The following is a 14,935-nucleotide window of genomic DNA, read 5'->3' as shown; positions in this document are numbered from 1 at the left end:
TGATAATCTACAACATACAGTAATTAGTTGTCCTGTTACCTTGGTAATATCTCCATGGCTCCCACAGAGTCTTTTCCATAAAGCACTATCCAATCTTTCTTTATTGTTCTGCTCATTTACTATATGAAGCTCCCACCATATCCGATGGCAGTGAAAATTATCAAATGATCTGCCTTCCTCCGCTGAGAGTGGGTGTTTTTCCCAGTACTATTAAACATAAATGTATCAGGAAATGGGGCAAATGGCTCAGGAAGGGTAAGGGGTGGAAGTGGACCATGGTCCTAGAGAAATTTTTCCTAACCAGGATAGTATTGTAATGAATGAACTTTGAGGGCAGCATTAGTGGGTTACAGATATGATAAGATACGAACAGGAAATGTAGGAGACCTCAACAGGTCAGGTAGCATCTGTGCAGAGCAAAGCAGCAAATCCACTGTTTGATCTGCTAAGTAATCCCAATATTTTTGCTTTTTTTAAATTTTTGTTTTACAATTAGCATGGACTCATTGGGCCATAGGGTGTGTATCCATGCCCTATCTGATTCAATTTCAGATTTCAGGCAGTTTGCTTGATTTTCATTGATGTCAGGTTGGGTTGGGGGCTGAAGTTGCCTATTGGTTCAACATCCAAGGAGTACTCTAATGGCAGCACCTGCTCTGTTCATGTGCCTTTGAGTGATCTTTCTCTTCTTCTTGCTCTGACTCCATCTCCTCTCTGTAGTATGGAGAACAGCTCCATACATGAAGTCTGGGGGCATTCCATCAGGAAGCTGCACCAGATTACACTGACCACACCTCAAGAATAGAATAGAACTTTATTGTCATTGCTCAAGATGAGATTGGGTGGTGCTATTACAGTCCATGCAAACAGATATTTACAATACATGCAGTATGGATTAAGTTTTAAAAATCCTATATTTACATGCAATAGGTGACTTTGATAGTCCATAATATAGCACTCAAAGGTCTTTGCAAACTGGGTTGTAGCATTATTCAGCTGCACAACAGCGCTCAGGAAGGTGTTTTTCAGTCTAACTGTCTTGGCTAAGATGTTTCTATATCTCCTACCAGATGGCAGGAGATTGCAGAGACAGTGTCAGGGGTGGGATGATATTACAAGTGTGTTCAGGGTGGGATGGATTTTTAATGAAGGTTCAATCACAACTTCATCCCTGCTGCCATCAGGTTCTTGAACTGACCTGTAAACACTACCTTGGACATTATTTCTTTTTCCTCTCTCTCTCAACTTGCATTGGTATCATTATGTTTATTATGTTGTGTAAGTTATGTATAATTTAAGTTGATGCTAATTTATGATTGTCATATTTATACTGTATTGTGTTGCTGCTGAGAAAAGCTATTTTTCATTGGTTTATACCCTGTGGATGCAATAAACTTTAACTTGGCAATAATCGCACTGAGAAGGCATACAGGAATAAGACAGGTAAACTGGCTGAATTGTGTTCCAATAATAACATACTTAGCATCAGCAGGACCAAGGAATTGATTGTAGACTCAGGAACAGGAGTTTGGGAGATCATGCATGTCCTCTTTGAGGGTTCATCAGTGGAAAGGGTGAGCAGCTTTGAGTTCCTGGGTACCTACGTCTCTGAGGATCTGTCCTGGGTCCCAACACATTGATGCAGATTTGAAAAAGATACTTTGAACTCATCACCTGCAGCCTATTTAAGCCCAGCTCTCATTCACAGTCCTTGTTCACCCATCAAACCAGCCAGCCTCAACCAATTGCTCCTAACTTTCAGTTACCAGAAATAGTTGAGGAATTCTCTTATAAATCTTGGCAAATATTTATTCCCAGGAAACATTACAAAAGGCATGCCTTCTATTAACTAAATTACTTACTGTGGCATCTTACTGTGGACAGTTTTACCTTTCCCACATCACTTCATTTCAAAAGTACTTGATCTGGATTGAAGTGTTTTGTAATGTACAGTAAAAGACATGAGTGGTGTCATATAAATGCACCATTTTTCCATTGTGAATGCAGGAAGTGTGGGTGTGCTTGGTTAAAGTTATGGAAAAACTGGGGAATGGGATAGGGAAGGAAACTAGAGGAAACAGACATTGAAGTTAATACCCATGTATTGATTTGGGCAAAGGTGCTGGGAATGTGTTAAGGTTTATAAACTCCCTGCAATCGAAGACTCTTGGTTCGGATTTGGTTAGGTATGGCTTTGCATTGCATCTGTTATTACCGCCTCTGTGTTCGCTCTCATCTTTGACATCATACTTGTCCCTCATAAAACTGACAGTATCTGTGGAGGAAGAAACAGAGTTAATGTTTCTGATGCTTCAACATGAAATATTAACTATTGTTTCTCTCTGTCTCTCTACAAATGCTGTATGAAGATCTGAACAATCCAGTACTGATGAAAGTCTTGTTTATTCATTTTCATAGATGCTGCCTGACCTGCTGAGCTCTTCCAGCATTTTTTGCGTGTTGCTCAGGACTTGCAGCCTCTGCAGGTTTTCTCGGGTCTGTAAACAATTCTGTTCTTCATCTTTCTTTCAGATTTCCAGCATCTGCAGTTTTTTCGACTTTCTTTAATTTACAAGTGAAATTAGTTAATAATCCCATTGGTAGCTGGTACCTTATCTGGGTTTATTTAGATGAGCCAGTGTTTGGAGAGGAATCTTTTGTGAGTAATGTTCAGAAGTTGATGAAATGCAGTTACGACATTCCCACCTCATTGTTTATCCAGAACCTACTGCTTCTGCCTTTGTGGGTGTGCAATCCAACACAGTTAGTAATGCAGTAAATGAGTAGGATGTACTTCAATATTTATTAAGCTAGAAGCAGATTCTGTTTATAACAGCACCAGTCATCAGGTGCAAAATACTTCTGCAGGTTTGACATTTTGTGGAAGTTATATTGTGTGCTTCTGTACTGGGAACTGCTTCCATATGAACTACTAATAACTCTGTTTTACTTTTTATTTCAGCAATGTCAGATTATTATAATCCTTCCTTTGCTCTCCCGTTTTAAAGAAGGTTGAAAACTAGGTGAGAGATTTCACAGGTGTAATGAATGACAGAGGGCAGATCTAGAAGGGGGTGTCAGAGCTTCACCAGCGTTAAGAGTTCTGTCACTGTGTTGTAATGACTGATCACCTGTACAGTGAACTCTTGCTGCATCCCTTTCAACTTTGTTGGATTTCTTCAAAGAGACATTTAAAGTTGCATTCTATCAGTTAGCATTGATCGTTGCAGAGAATTTGTGGTTTCTCTCCCTTTGCTGAAGTATTCTAGTGGTTGGAGGGTATGACTACATTGTAGGAAAGCTCCCAGTCTTGTTTCCCACAAAGAACAAGTAGATTTTTCATTCTTCTGACCTATGGATACAGCTAAGCTTCCTCTGTCACATGCTCACTTTCTCTGGCTGCAGAGGTCTGCCCTTGCCTGCTGAGGTGGTACTATGGGAGTCCCTCAGTGCTAGAAGGGTTGCAAACTACCTCATGTGGTTAGATGGTGGGTCTGGTGGGTGCTGCTGCCTTTAAAGACTTTGGACGTTCTCCTCATAACTGTGAGGGTTTCCTCTGGGTGCTCTTGTTTCCTCCCACAGTCTAAAGATGCACCTGTTGGTGGGTTAATTGGTTATTGTAAATGGTCCCAAGATTAGGCTAGGATTAAATAGACTACTTTATGAGCTTTTGACAAATAGAGAGTTTCACTCTCAAGAAGATTACCAGGACTGGAAAATGGCACATACACACAAATTAAGAGCAGGAGCCCCTCATGACTAGGATTGACGAGACAATTACTGAGAAGAAGATGTATTAGAAGGTGTTAAATCTTGTGACATTATACCTTCATGATGTAACACCTCACAAAAGCAACACTAGTTATAGGTGTAACAAATCACAAGACTACTATTTTGGAAGCCAGTAATCCAAATTTCTGTGTTTAAATCATACATTATTAAATGTAATTAACAATCTTGAATTTAAAAGAAAACAGTAATTGTTCTGGACTGATGTAAAAACCCTTCTTACCTAGCTTGACATGTAGGTGATATGAACCCCTGTTGTGTTTGACATGAGGGATGGTGCAGAGCACACCAGCACAGCAGCATGCAGGATATTCAGCTGAACTTTATCGATAACCCAGCTTGTACAATATGTGAACATCTCCCAATTGGCAGTGGCATTGGAATAACCTATTAACTACCACAAACATCCCACATTCAGAAGTTAGCTCAAGAGCCAAGAGACTAGACTGCCAGATGCTGGAATCTGGAGTAATATACAAAAGGTTCAGGGTCTGGACCAGAAATATCAACCATTCATTTCAATTCCTTTCACAGATGCTGCCTGACCTGCTGAGTTCATCCCAGAACTTTGCATGTTCTGCCAGTAGGGGCAGGTAACTAACAGTGGCCTCACATGCTGTAAAATGAGAAAAGGAAACAAAATCTCCCTGTACACCTAAGACAGCTTACCAATGCTTTGGTCAGAGGACACCCACCCTACATCTCTCCACCTGGCCCAATAAAGCCTTGGTGCAAACTGTGACAGTCTGCCTCACCATTCCTCATACTCTGCTATCTCTATCTCTAATGGTCAATGGAATGACTTTGTCAGTTGGTTCCACTCCAAAATGCCCTGCACCCCCCCCTCACAACTTCACTCCCTAGGCATTCTTGCTGTAGTTGGAGCTAACTGAAATTGGTGGGAGCTACTCACTGGTTAATATTCCAGTGCATAAAACATTTTCATTAGCACGAGTGACTGATTTCTGAAATCAAATTAATGAGATCACTGCATGAATTTTGTGTGTGTCCTATGCTGGGTCCAGCAAGCTTGGTTTAGTCACACATTGAGATCACAATTCCCACAGAAAGCAAGGTTTAATCCCAAAACCTTCGAATACAATTTGCCAGTTTTGCCTTCTGTTCCACTGGGAATGAACCCAAATGCATTAGTTTGCACCCTTATCATTCTCAGCTTCCTCCAGTGGTGCTTGGATTGCTTTCTCTCATCTTCTGCTCCCCTTCTCTTTTCCATGCCTTACCTTCAATTGAATAAATATTCTCATTATTCCTCCCACTACACTGAACAAGCACGTACTTTATTACGCTAGATTGAATTTAATTTGCCATTTATCCACCCACTTTTCAAGCCTTTATGTGTCTTTCCGTATTTTTGTGCAGCGCTCAAAATAATTGGTATTCTTCTCAGTTTGATGTCAGCTGCAAATTTCAACACCACACCTCCAGGTTCAGGGTCCAGAATATGTTGCATATCGTGAATGCCTCTGCTCCCTGAGAGGGTCTCTGCTCACCTCCTCCTAGTTTTGCGTAACATGAACAGAAGCTTTTGACTTGCTCTTTGCTCAGGGTGTGCCTGGTGTGTACCTTAACTTTAGCTGACCTTGATTGATGTCTCTATTAACTCAATCGTTCCCCTCTCCTTACCTAGTCCTTCATACATACGTCTAGACACCTTGCATACTCTTCTCCATTTTAACAACATGCACTTCCCTGGCCGCCACAACCTCATCATCATGGACACCCAGATTCAGGAAAGCCTTAGGACTCTTTTAGAAGAGTCTTTCTAGACTATTTTCTTTCTGTTTTCTTTCTTTTTTATTTCTTTCTAGAACACAGATCCAACAAATTCCACTCCACTAACACTCTCTTAGTCCTGGCAGAACTTAAGCCTACCCTGTGCAACTTTACTTTTGATTCTTCCCACTTTCTGCAAGTCAAAAGTGTAGCTCTTGGCACCCATGTTAGCCTAGAATTGGCTATGTGGAGCAGCTGTTATTCCAGTCCTTCGCTGATACCACTCCCCAAACCTTTCTCTGCCTCATCAATAACAGCATTGATGCTGCCTCCTGCAATGGATACTTGTGGATGGTGTGGAGGGCTGTCAGAGTTTACAGCGGGATGTTGATAGGATGCAAAACTGGACTGAGAAATGGCAGATGGAGTTCAATCTAGTTAAGTTCATTTTGCTAGGTCAAATATGATGGCAGTATATAGTATTAATGGTAAGACTCTTGGCAGTGCAGAGGATCAGAGGGATTTTGGGGTCTGAGTCCATAGGCCACTCAAAGCTGCTGCGCAGGTTGACTCTGTGGTTAAGAAGGCGCACGGTGCTTTGGCTTTCATCAACTGCGGGATTAAGTTTAAGACCCGAGAGGTAATGTTACAGCTATATAGAACCCTGGTCAGACCCCACTTGGAGTACTGCACTGTGCTCAGTTCTGGTCGTCTCACTACAGGAACGATGCGAAAACTATAGAAAGGGTGCAGAGGAGATTTACAAGGATGTTGCCTGAATTGGGGAGCATGCCTTATGAGAATAGGTTGAGTGAACTTTGACTTTTCTCCTTGGAATGGCGGAGGATGAGAGGTCACATGATAGAGCTGTATAAGATGATGTGCGGCATTGATTGTGTGGATAGTCAGAGGCTTTTTCCCAGGGCTGAAACGGCTAGCACGAGAGGGCACAGTTTTAAGGTGCTTGGAAGTAGGTACAGAGGAGATGTCAGGGGTAAGTTTTCTACGCAGAGAGTAATGAGTGCGTGGAATGGGCTGCTGGCAACGGTGGTGGAGGTGGATGCAATAGGGTCTTTTAAGAGACTCCTGGACAGGTACATGGAGCTTAGAAAAACAGAGGGCTCTGGGTAACCCTAGGTAATTTCTAAAAGTAACTATATGTTCGTCACAGCATTGTGGGCCAAAGGGCCTATACTGTGCCATAGGTTTTCTATGTTTCTAATTCACCAATTTCATCAATTTCACTATGCTCTTCTAACCTGCCCTCAAATTTGAAAAAGCAGGCTTGATGAAGGGCTGAAGTGTCTCACCCAAAACATCAGCTGACCATTTCCCTCCACACACACCGCCTGACCTGCTGAGTTCCTCTAACAAGCTTTCTCTCTCTCTCTCTCTCTCTCTCTCTCTCTCTCTCTCTCTCTCTCTCTCTCTCTCTAGCATCTGCAGCTTCATCTATCTCAGTCATGGTCCTTATCTATCAGTCTTTGACAGATAATATATGTGAATAACAGGAAAATTGGCAGAGGGTTGGAAGTTCAAAGTTCAAAAGTTCAAAGTTTAAAGAATCCACGAAAACCATACATAGCAAAGACAGACAAATATCTAGTGTGCAGTAGAGGACAAATCATGCAAATAATGAAAAAGTAAACTAATAATATCTAAAACCTGAGCTGCAGAGACCCCAAAAGTGAGCTCACAGTCGTGGAGGATGTTCAGTGCCTGAGCGAGTAAAGTTCATCCAGGACCCTGATAGATGCAGGTCAACAACTGCTCCCAAACTTGGTGGTGTGGGACCCTAAACTCCTGCACCTCCCACCTGCTGCAAGAAGAGAGGGAGACAGGTTGATGGACATGTGAGAGGGAATAGGTTACAGAGAAATAAAGGGAGTGATGAGACTAATAGAATGCTCCTTGAGCTGCCAATGACTCAGTGGGCAGAATGGCCTCCTCCTCAATGAGCTATGAATTTATCCAGCATGTTCACAGAATCCGTGATAACAATCAAGTATTGATTTAATGTTATAACAAAATATGAGAATGTAAAGAGTATTTATCCTGGCAATCCATACATTAAGGTGATTTCCTTTAATCCTGCTCTTTGTTGAGTACCCATCTTCCAATCCTTAATGTCAAATTAGTCTCGACCTCACTCATTGTATGTCTCTCATGTCAACCTCAGAGCAGTCCACCTGAAATAACTTACTGGCCATGAATAACTTAATATAAGAGCATTGAATTGGATTTTAAATCAAAGATCTTTGGACATCAAATAGAAGCAAGCAAGTATTCAGATTGGAGACTTACTGCAGTGAGTTGCTACAAGACACTGGGAAGTCACCAAATGTTAACATGAATGTTGGACAATGAGGGCTGAAGGCTACATAGGAACAATGATACCACGCTAGAGAGCTTAGTGTGTCATCTGCAACTTTCCAGAAGGTCTACACTTGGGGTTTACATAATCTCCAATCCAAGATCATACTACGTTCGGCAGGGAGACATTAATAAGTCTAAGCATTCTGAAACCCATTGAGAGGAATTTTTTAACTGAAATTTTCAATCATAGTACCTTTGAAAATACATATGTAATGTAGGCAAAATGTAGTAAGTAGATCAGAGTTTGTGTGTGTGTGTCTGTCCTGTTACTGCCACAGGATGTTGTTTTATTTATGGGATTAATACTTCTTGGTTGCTTTTTATACAAGTACCAAGGGGCAGCTTCACATTCAGCCAATGAATAAATGTAATCCTACACTGAACATATTTATATTGGCACCAGAGGACTAAAGTTTATTCTGTGAGTAACTAGCTAAGCAAATTAGATGATAACAGCAATTTGTTTCTGTCCAGAGTTAACTCTTCTGATGTAACTCCAACCTAGCTGTATCAGAGAAGGGTGAATTATCTTGTTTCAGATGTGCTGTGTGCTACAGCTTAGTAACTCTGAAGGATGCATCCTTTAATCAGGACTATTGACCGGGGGTGAGGTGTGTGTGTGTGTGTGTGTGTGTGTGTGTGTGTGTGTGTGTGTGTGTGTGTGTGTGTGTGTGTGTGTGTGTGTGTGTGTGTGTGTGTGTGTGTGTGTGTGTGTGTGTGTGTGTGTGTGTGTGTGTGTGTGTGTGTGTGTGTGTGTGTCGGGTGGGGAAGGAAGAGAAGGTGTAAAGAGCCAGCACACAGTGCATGCCCTTCAGTTATCTACATTGCTCTGCTTGAGGCTGAAGGGTCACTACAAGTAGACTGGGGTCTCGTCTCCTGATCTCCTTGTGATGTGACTTGCTGCTAATCCTTTAGCCTATGGATAGCTTGTTCCGCTTGCACAGAACAGCTCATACCTCCTGCTGTAGAGAAAGACCAGCACACGGAATGAGCGAGGAGAAACCCAAGAAGGGAGCCCTTTACTTCATAAGAATGAAGCCGCTGAAAGAGCCTGTGAACCACAGTGTTTCCTTTGTAATTCAGTGCCACATAGGCAAGGAGATCAAGCATATTTGCAGCAACTGTAGCCGTGGAGAGGGAGCTAAAGATGGTAAGGAAGTGTCAGTTTTATTATAGTGTGCATTTTCAAGAGCTATTACCATCGTTTAATGGTCTCTGTTGCTAGAATGATTGCTTAAATCATTTATTAATCTTACTGCAAAATATCTTCCATGTGGATCAGCGGGAAGCTGACATGACCTCTTTATGGTCTTTCTGTGAGGCAAAATCATTCTGAAGCTTTACTAGTGTGTCTAGTATACTAACTCATCTAGGATTACTCTTTGTATCTTTCAGTTGATACTCAAAATCAAGATTTTAACAATCAATCAGGAATATAATATGTGGTGTTTCAGTTATATAAAGTGCATTGCATTAATGTATCTAAGGTGGTGCATGTAAAGGGAATCTGGCTTTTAGTGTTAGTGTGATAAACACAAGCTGTTCAAGGGTAGGCATATTACACAAATAATTCGATATTGAGGGCTGGTGACAGGGATCGGGATTTGGTATCAGAAATCATCAATTCTTTATTGTTAAACATTGGCCAGTAATGAGGTGAGGGAGAAGGTGAGGGAGAAGCTCTGATCCTTGCAGCAGAGGTGGAACGCTGAACCTTGCAGTCTTCTCTCAGCTCTCTGACTGCAATCAGTAGTCATCTCAGTCAGCTCTGTTACAGTGGAAGCTCCTGGAGCGGTTATTTATTCACTCGTTCACTGTTAGAATGCTGGGGTCACCATTGTGAATTATGTAAAGATTTGGAATGGTTGTGAGGTTACCCTATTTTGTATTATCGGTGTAACTGGCAGCCATCTAGGAGCATCACAGCCAGAGTTTTTACTTCTATTTATACTTTGTTGTTTTTCTTAAATAAATGATCTCAGCACTATCAAATAAAAAGCTAATGCAATTGCTCTGTGTAATAGAATTCTGGGTGCACATTTGAAGATACAAATTCAATCAGGGGTTCCCAACCTTTTTTATGCTATGGACCAATACCATTAAGCAAGCAGTCCATGGGAACCCCTGAATTAGGTGAACTACAATGGCTTAAAATGTTGAGAGAAACGTGTGAGTTAATAATGATATTGTCAGAGACAGCACTGGCTGGTACTTAATATGAAGGCTAGCAAGTTACTAGTTTATTCATGATCTTCTCTCCTAAAAATAGAACCTGTCATCTTCACAAAAGGCATTAATGCAACTCTATTTCAGCAGAATGGAAATGTTGAAAAATGTCTTTCTTTGTATTAAATATACCATTGCTCAATCTTGATGAGAGGAAGGGACCTGGCCTGCAGCTGGTCATTATGACTTTTCACATAAAGATTTGGAAGTTTCTGTCAAATGGCCAATGTTTCCCCAGAGTACTCCATTATCATTATGGTTTCCTGCTGACAACTTATCTGCTGGAAATCAGTCATAAAATAACAAACAACAGGCCTTTCAGTCAAACTCTTCTAAGATGCCCATCTAAGCTAATCCCATTTGCCCCCAATCGCCCCATTCCCTCTGAACCTTTCTTATCTATGTACCTGTACAAATGTCTTTTAAGTGTACTAGCCTCAACCACATCATCCAGCAGCTCATTCATATATGCACTGCTCTCTCAGTGAAGAAGTTGCCACTTGACTCTTCCCCCTCTCACATGAAGCCCATGCCCTACCAGTCCTTGATTCATTTTCGCTGGGGGATAGACTATGAACATTCAACTTGACAGAGTGCTGGATTGAACTGAACTGAATATGGCTGGACACTTTCAGTCTTGTGTCTTATATTCTTGTGTTTTTCAGCTGTGTTTTTATTTGTTTTCATTTGTGCATGAGGGAAGGGGGGGTTGGTGGTTTTCTTTGTTTATGGCTGTATGTGAGGAAGATGAATTCCATGGTTGTATACCTAATAAGTGATAATAAGTGTACTTTGAACTTGTCTGTGCCCCTCATGATTGTAAATACATCTGTGAGATATATACCTCAGTCTCCTGCATGCCACAGAATAAAGATCCAACTTGCCTAGACCACCCCTATAGCTCAGGTTCTTGAGTCCTGAAAACAATCTCATAAATCTTCTTTTCACTCTTTCCACTTTAATGACATCTTTTCCCAGCTAAACAGTTCACAGGCCAGGGAATCCAGTTCATTGGTTTTCATGGAATAATGACCCAAGCCTAGCACAACCATACTCTTCGCTAGGTGTTAATGATAACTGCAGATGATCAATCTAATTCAAAGCTGGGGCTACATGTGATGTGCTGGAAGAACTCAGTGGGTCAAGCAGCTTCAGTGGGAGAAAAGAAATTGTCAACATTCGAGCTGAAACCCTACATCAGGACTGAGAGTGGAGAGGCAAGGAGGCCAGCATAGAGGTGTGGCAAGATAGGACTCCGAGGTCATCAGTGGACTGAGAAAGAGAGCAAGATGACAGAAAAGTAGTGCTAGGTAGGAGGTGTGTGGGGTGGAGTTGAAAGACTATGGCAGATGAATTATAGATGGAGGAAGACACAGAGAGAGGAAGAAAATAAACAATAGATGGAGCAAGGTGGGGAGATGGGAGTGTAAACATGGAAGGCAGCTGCTGGAGGGAGATACAGATGCTGGATTCTGATAAGGAGATGGGAGTAGGAACCATTGGAGAAGGGAGAGGTGAGGTACATATGGGACCAGATAGGAGATGGAGGTGGGGAGGGATAAAGTGAGGCTGGTGGAAACCTGTGTGTGACGTTGATTAGTTGAGGAGGGTTGGGGGGGGGGGGTCTGTAAAGGGACTTAGGAATGCTAGTGCAGGATTTCCTAAATGTTAACTTCCAGGTTGAGTCAGTGGTCAGGAAAGCAAATGCAATGCTAGCATTCATTTTGTGAGGTCTAGAATTAAAAACAGGATTGTAATGCTGAGACTTTATAAGACATTGATCAGACTGCACTTGGAATATTGTGAGCAGTGTCAGGCCCCTTTTCTCAGAAAAGATGTGCTGACATTGGAAAGGGTCCAGAGGAAGTTCATGAGAATGATCCCAGGAATGAAAGGGCTAACATATGCAGAGCGTTTGAGGGCTCTGGGTCTGTACTCACTGGAATTTAGAAGAATGAGGGGAACTCATTGAAATCTATCAAATTTTGAAAGACCTAGATAGAGTAGACATGGAGACTGTGTTTCCTGTAGTGGGGTGTTTAAGACCAGAGGGCACAGACTCAGCATGCACGGATTTCGAAAAGAGATGGGGAGGAATTTCTTTAGCCAAAGGGTGGTGAATCTGTGGAATTCATTGCCATGGGCAGTTGTGGAGATCAAGTCATTGAGTATATTTAAAGCAGAGGTTGATAGGTTCTTGATTATTAAAGGTGTCAAAGGATACACGGAGAAGGCAGCGGAATGGGGTTGAGAAGAATAATAAATCAGCCATGATGGAATGACAGAGCAGATTGAATGGGCTGAAAGACCTAATCCTCTTCCATTGTGATATTAAATTAGATTAGATTCAACTTTATTGTCATTGTGCCGAGTGCAGATACAAAGCCAAATGAAATGCAGTTAGCATCTAAACAGAAATGCAAAAAATAGTGTTATTTACAAAATAACTGCAAATAAAAAGTAAGTGCTACAGCACACAAATATACAAGTACTGAGACAGTACAATGTGGGTGCAGTACTGCTTAGCGCTGTGATGTGAGGTTCAGCAGGGTCACAGCCTCGGGGAAGAAGATCTTCCTGTGCCTGCTGGTGCGGGAGTGGAGGCCACTGTAGCGCCTACCAGATGGGAGGATATGGTCTTATGAGACAAGATGGGTGAAGGCCAGTGAGAGACCATTCAAAAGCTGCTTTCATTTTTATTTCTTCACGAAATACGGATGTCACTGGCAGTGGTGTTATTTATTGACACAAAAATACAACTGCAGATGCTGTGGATCAAAGAATACGTACACAACGCTGGAAGAACTCAGCAGGTCAGGCAGCATCTGTGAGAAAAGAGTAGCCAACGTTTCAGGCTGAGACCCTTCATCAGGAATGTTATTCCAGCGTTGTGTAAGTGTTATTTATTGTCCTTCTCTGGCTTCTTCTGAACTAAGGAGGTGCTTAAATCAATCAGCACAATCTGAAGTCACTTCAGTCAGCTGTAAGGACAGCAGACTTCCATCTCTGAAGGACTTCAGTGAACCAGGTGCGTTTTGACAAGTGCCTGGCACTTTCACAGTTAGCATTACACTTACTGGTACTAATATTAGTATTAATTTCAGATTTAGCTGCAGGTCCACCCCAAGTGAAAGCAGAATTCTGAGCCTGAGAACTGTTTGTAACTCAAACAGCTGGCAAGTCAGACATATGCCTGCAAGCCAAGTCCCCACACAGCATGAGATACTGCATCCTGCAGCCACTGGGAAACTTTTCGGCTCATCTCCCAAACACTCATTCATTCAGTTTGTACAGGCTGTACATACTCTGAATGCTCAGGAACTGGGCAGACCCATTATTGCATGAATTTCAAGTCCCTGGTCAAACTGGTCAAGGGCTCAAAACATATCTGCTTGTCCAGTAACTTAACCACACTATATTCTTCAAGTACATGTTGTCACGTTTTTCCAGCCATCTTCATTTCCCCAGTCACTAGTTTGCGCTGAGTGGATAGGAATTGGATTGACTTATTATTGTCACATGTACCAAGTTACAGCAAACCAACTACACCATAGATAAAAACTCTGAGGTAGTAAACAAGAAAACAGAATGTAGTGTATAGAACATAGAACAATGTTGTGCCGACCCTTAAACCCTGCCTCCCATATATCCCCCCCCCCACCTTAAATTCCTCCATATACCTGTCTAGTAGTCTCTTAAATTTCACTTGTGTTTCTGCCTCCACCACAGACTCAGGCAGTGCATTCCACGCACCAACCGCTCTCTGAGTAAAAAACCTTCCTCTAATATCCCCCTTGAACTTCCCACCCCTTACCTTAAAGCCATATCTTCTTGTATTGAGCAGTGGTGCCTTGGGAAAGAGGCATTTGCTGTCCACTCTGTCTATTCCTCTTAATATCTTGTACACCTCTATCATGTCTCTTCTCATCCTCCTTCTTGCCAAAATTGTAGCTCCCTTAATCTCTGATCATAATATTCTGTAAACCAGCAGCATCCTGGTAAATCTCCTCTGTACACTTTCCAATGCTTCCACATCCTTCCTATAGTGAGGCAACCAGAACTGGACACAATACTCCAAGTGTGGCCTAACACAGAGTTTTATAGAGCTGCATCATTACCTTGCGACTCTTAATCTCTATCCCTCGACTTCTGAAAGCTGACACCCCCATAAGCTTTCTTAACTATCCTATCTACTTGTGAGACAACTTCCAGGGATCTGTGGACATGTACCCCCAGATCCCTCTGCTCCTCCACACTCCCAAGTATCCTGCCATTTACTTTGTACTCTGCCTTGGAGTTTGATCTTCCAAAGTGTACCACCTCACACTTCTCCGGGTTGAACTCCATCTGCCACTTCTCAGCCCACTTCTGCATCCTATCAATGTCTCTCTGCAATCTTCGACAATCCTCTACACTATCTATACCACCACCAACCTTTGTGTCATTTGCATACTTGCCAACCCACCCTTCTACCCCCACATCCAGGTCGTTAATAAAAATCACGAGAAATAGGGGTTCCAGAACTGATCCTTGTGGGACACCACTAGTCACAACCCTCCAATCCATATGTACTCCCTCCACCACGACCCTCTGCTTTCTGCAGGCAAGCCAACTCTGAATCCACCTGGCCAAACTTCCCTGGATCCCATGCCTTCTGACTTTCTGAATAAGCCTACTGTGTGGAACCTTGTCAAATGCCTTACTAAAATCCATGTAGATCACATTCACTGCACTACCCTCATCTATATGCCTGGTCACCTCCTCAAATAACTCTAACAAGCTTGTTAGACACAATCTGCCCTTCACAAAG

General features: G+C 42.2%; 1 protein-coding gene across 6 annotated transcripts in view; it reads left to right on the top strand.

Annotated features, from left to right (window-relative positions):
• phactr1 (phosphatase and actin regulator 1) overlaps positions 1 to 14,935 on the top strand; it is a 474,929-nt gene that overhangs the window by 231,652 nt on the left and 228,342 nt on the right. For 2 of the 6 annotated variants that reach the window (XM_073023901.1, XM_073023898.1), the window contains exon 1: positions 8,670 to 9,049. The exons of the other annotated variants lie outside the window; for them this stretch is intronic. In XM_073023901.1, coding sequence (XP_072880002.1) covers positions 8,818 to 9,049 — 232 coding nt within the window. In that variant the 5' untranslated portion in view covers positions 8,670 to 8,817. Of the gene's footprint in view, positions 1 to 8,669; positions 9,050 to 14,935 lie in introns of those variants that run through there. 6 annotated transcript variants of the gene reach the window in all.

Source organism: Hemitrygon akajei, chromosome 20 (assembly GCF_048418815.1).
Source record: "Hemitrygon akajei chromosome 20, sHemAka1.3, whole genome shotgun sequence".
In the NCBI taxonomy this organism is placed as follows: domain Eukaryota; kingdom Metazoa; phylum Chordata; class Chondrichthyes; order Myliobatiformes; family Dasyatidae; genus Hemitrygon; species Hemitrygon akajei.
Note: the sequence above shows the minus strand (reverse complement) of the source record. Positions and strands in the feature narration are given on the sequence as shown.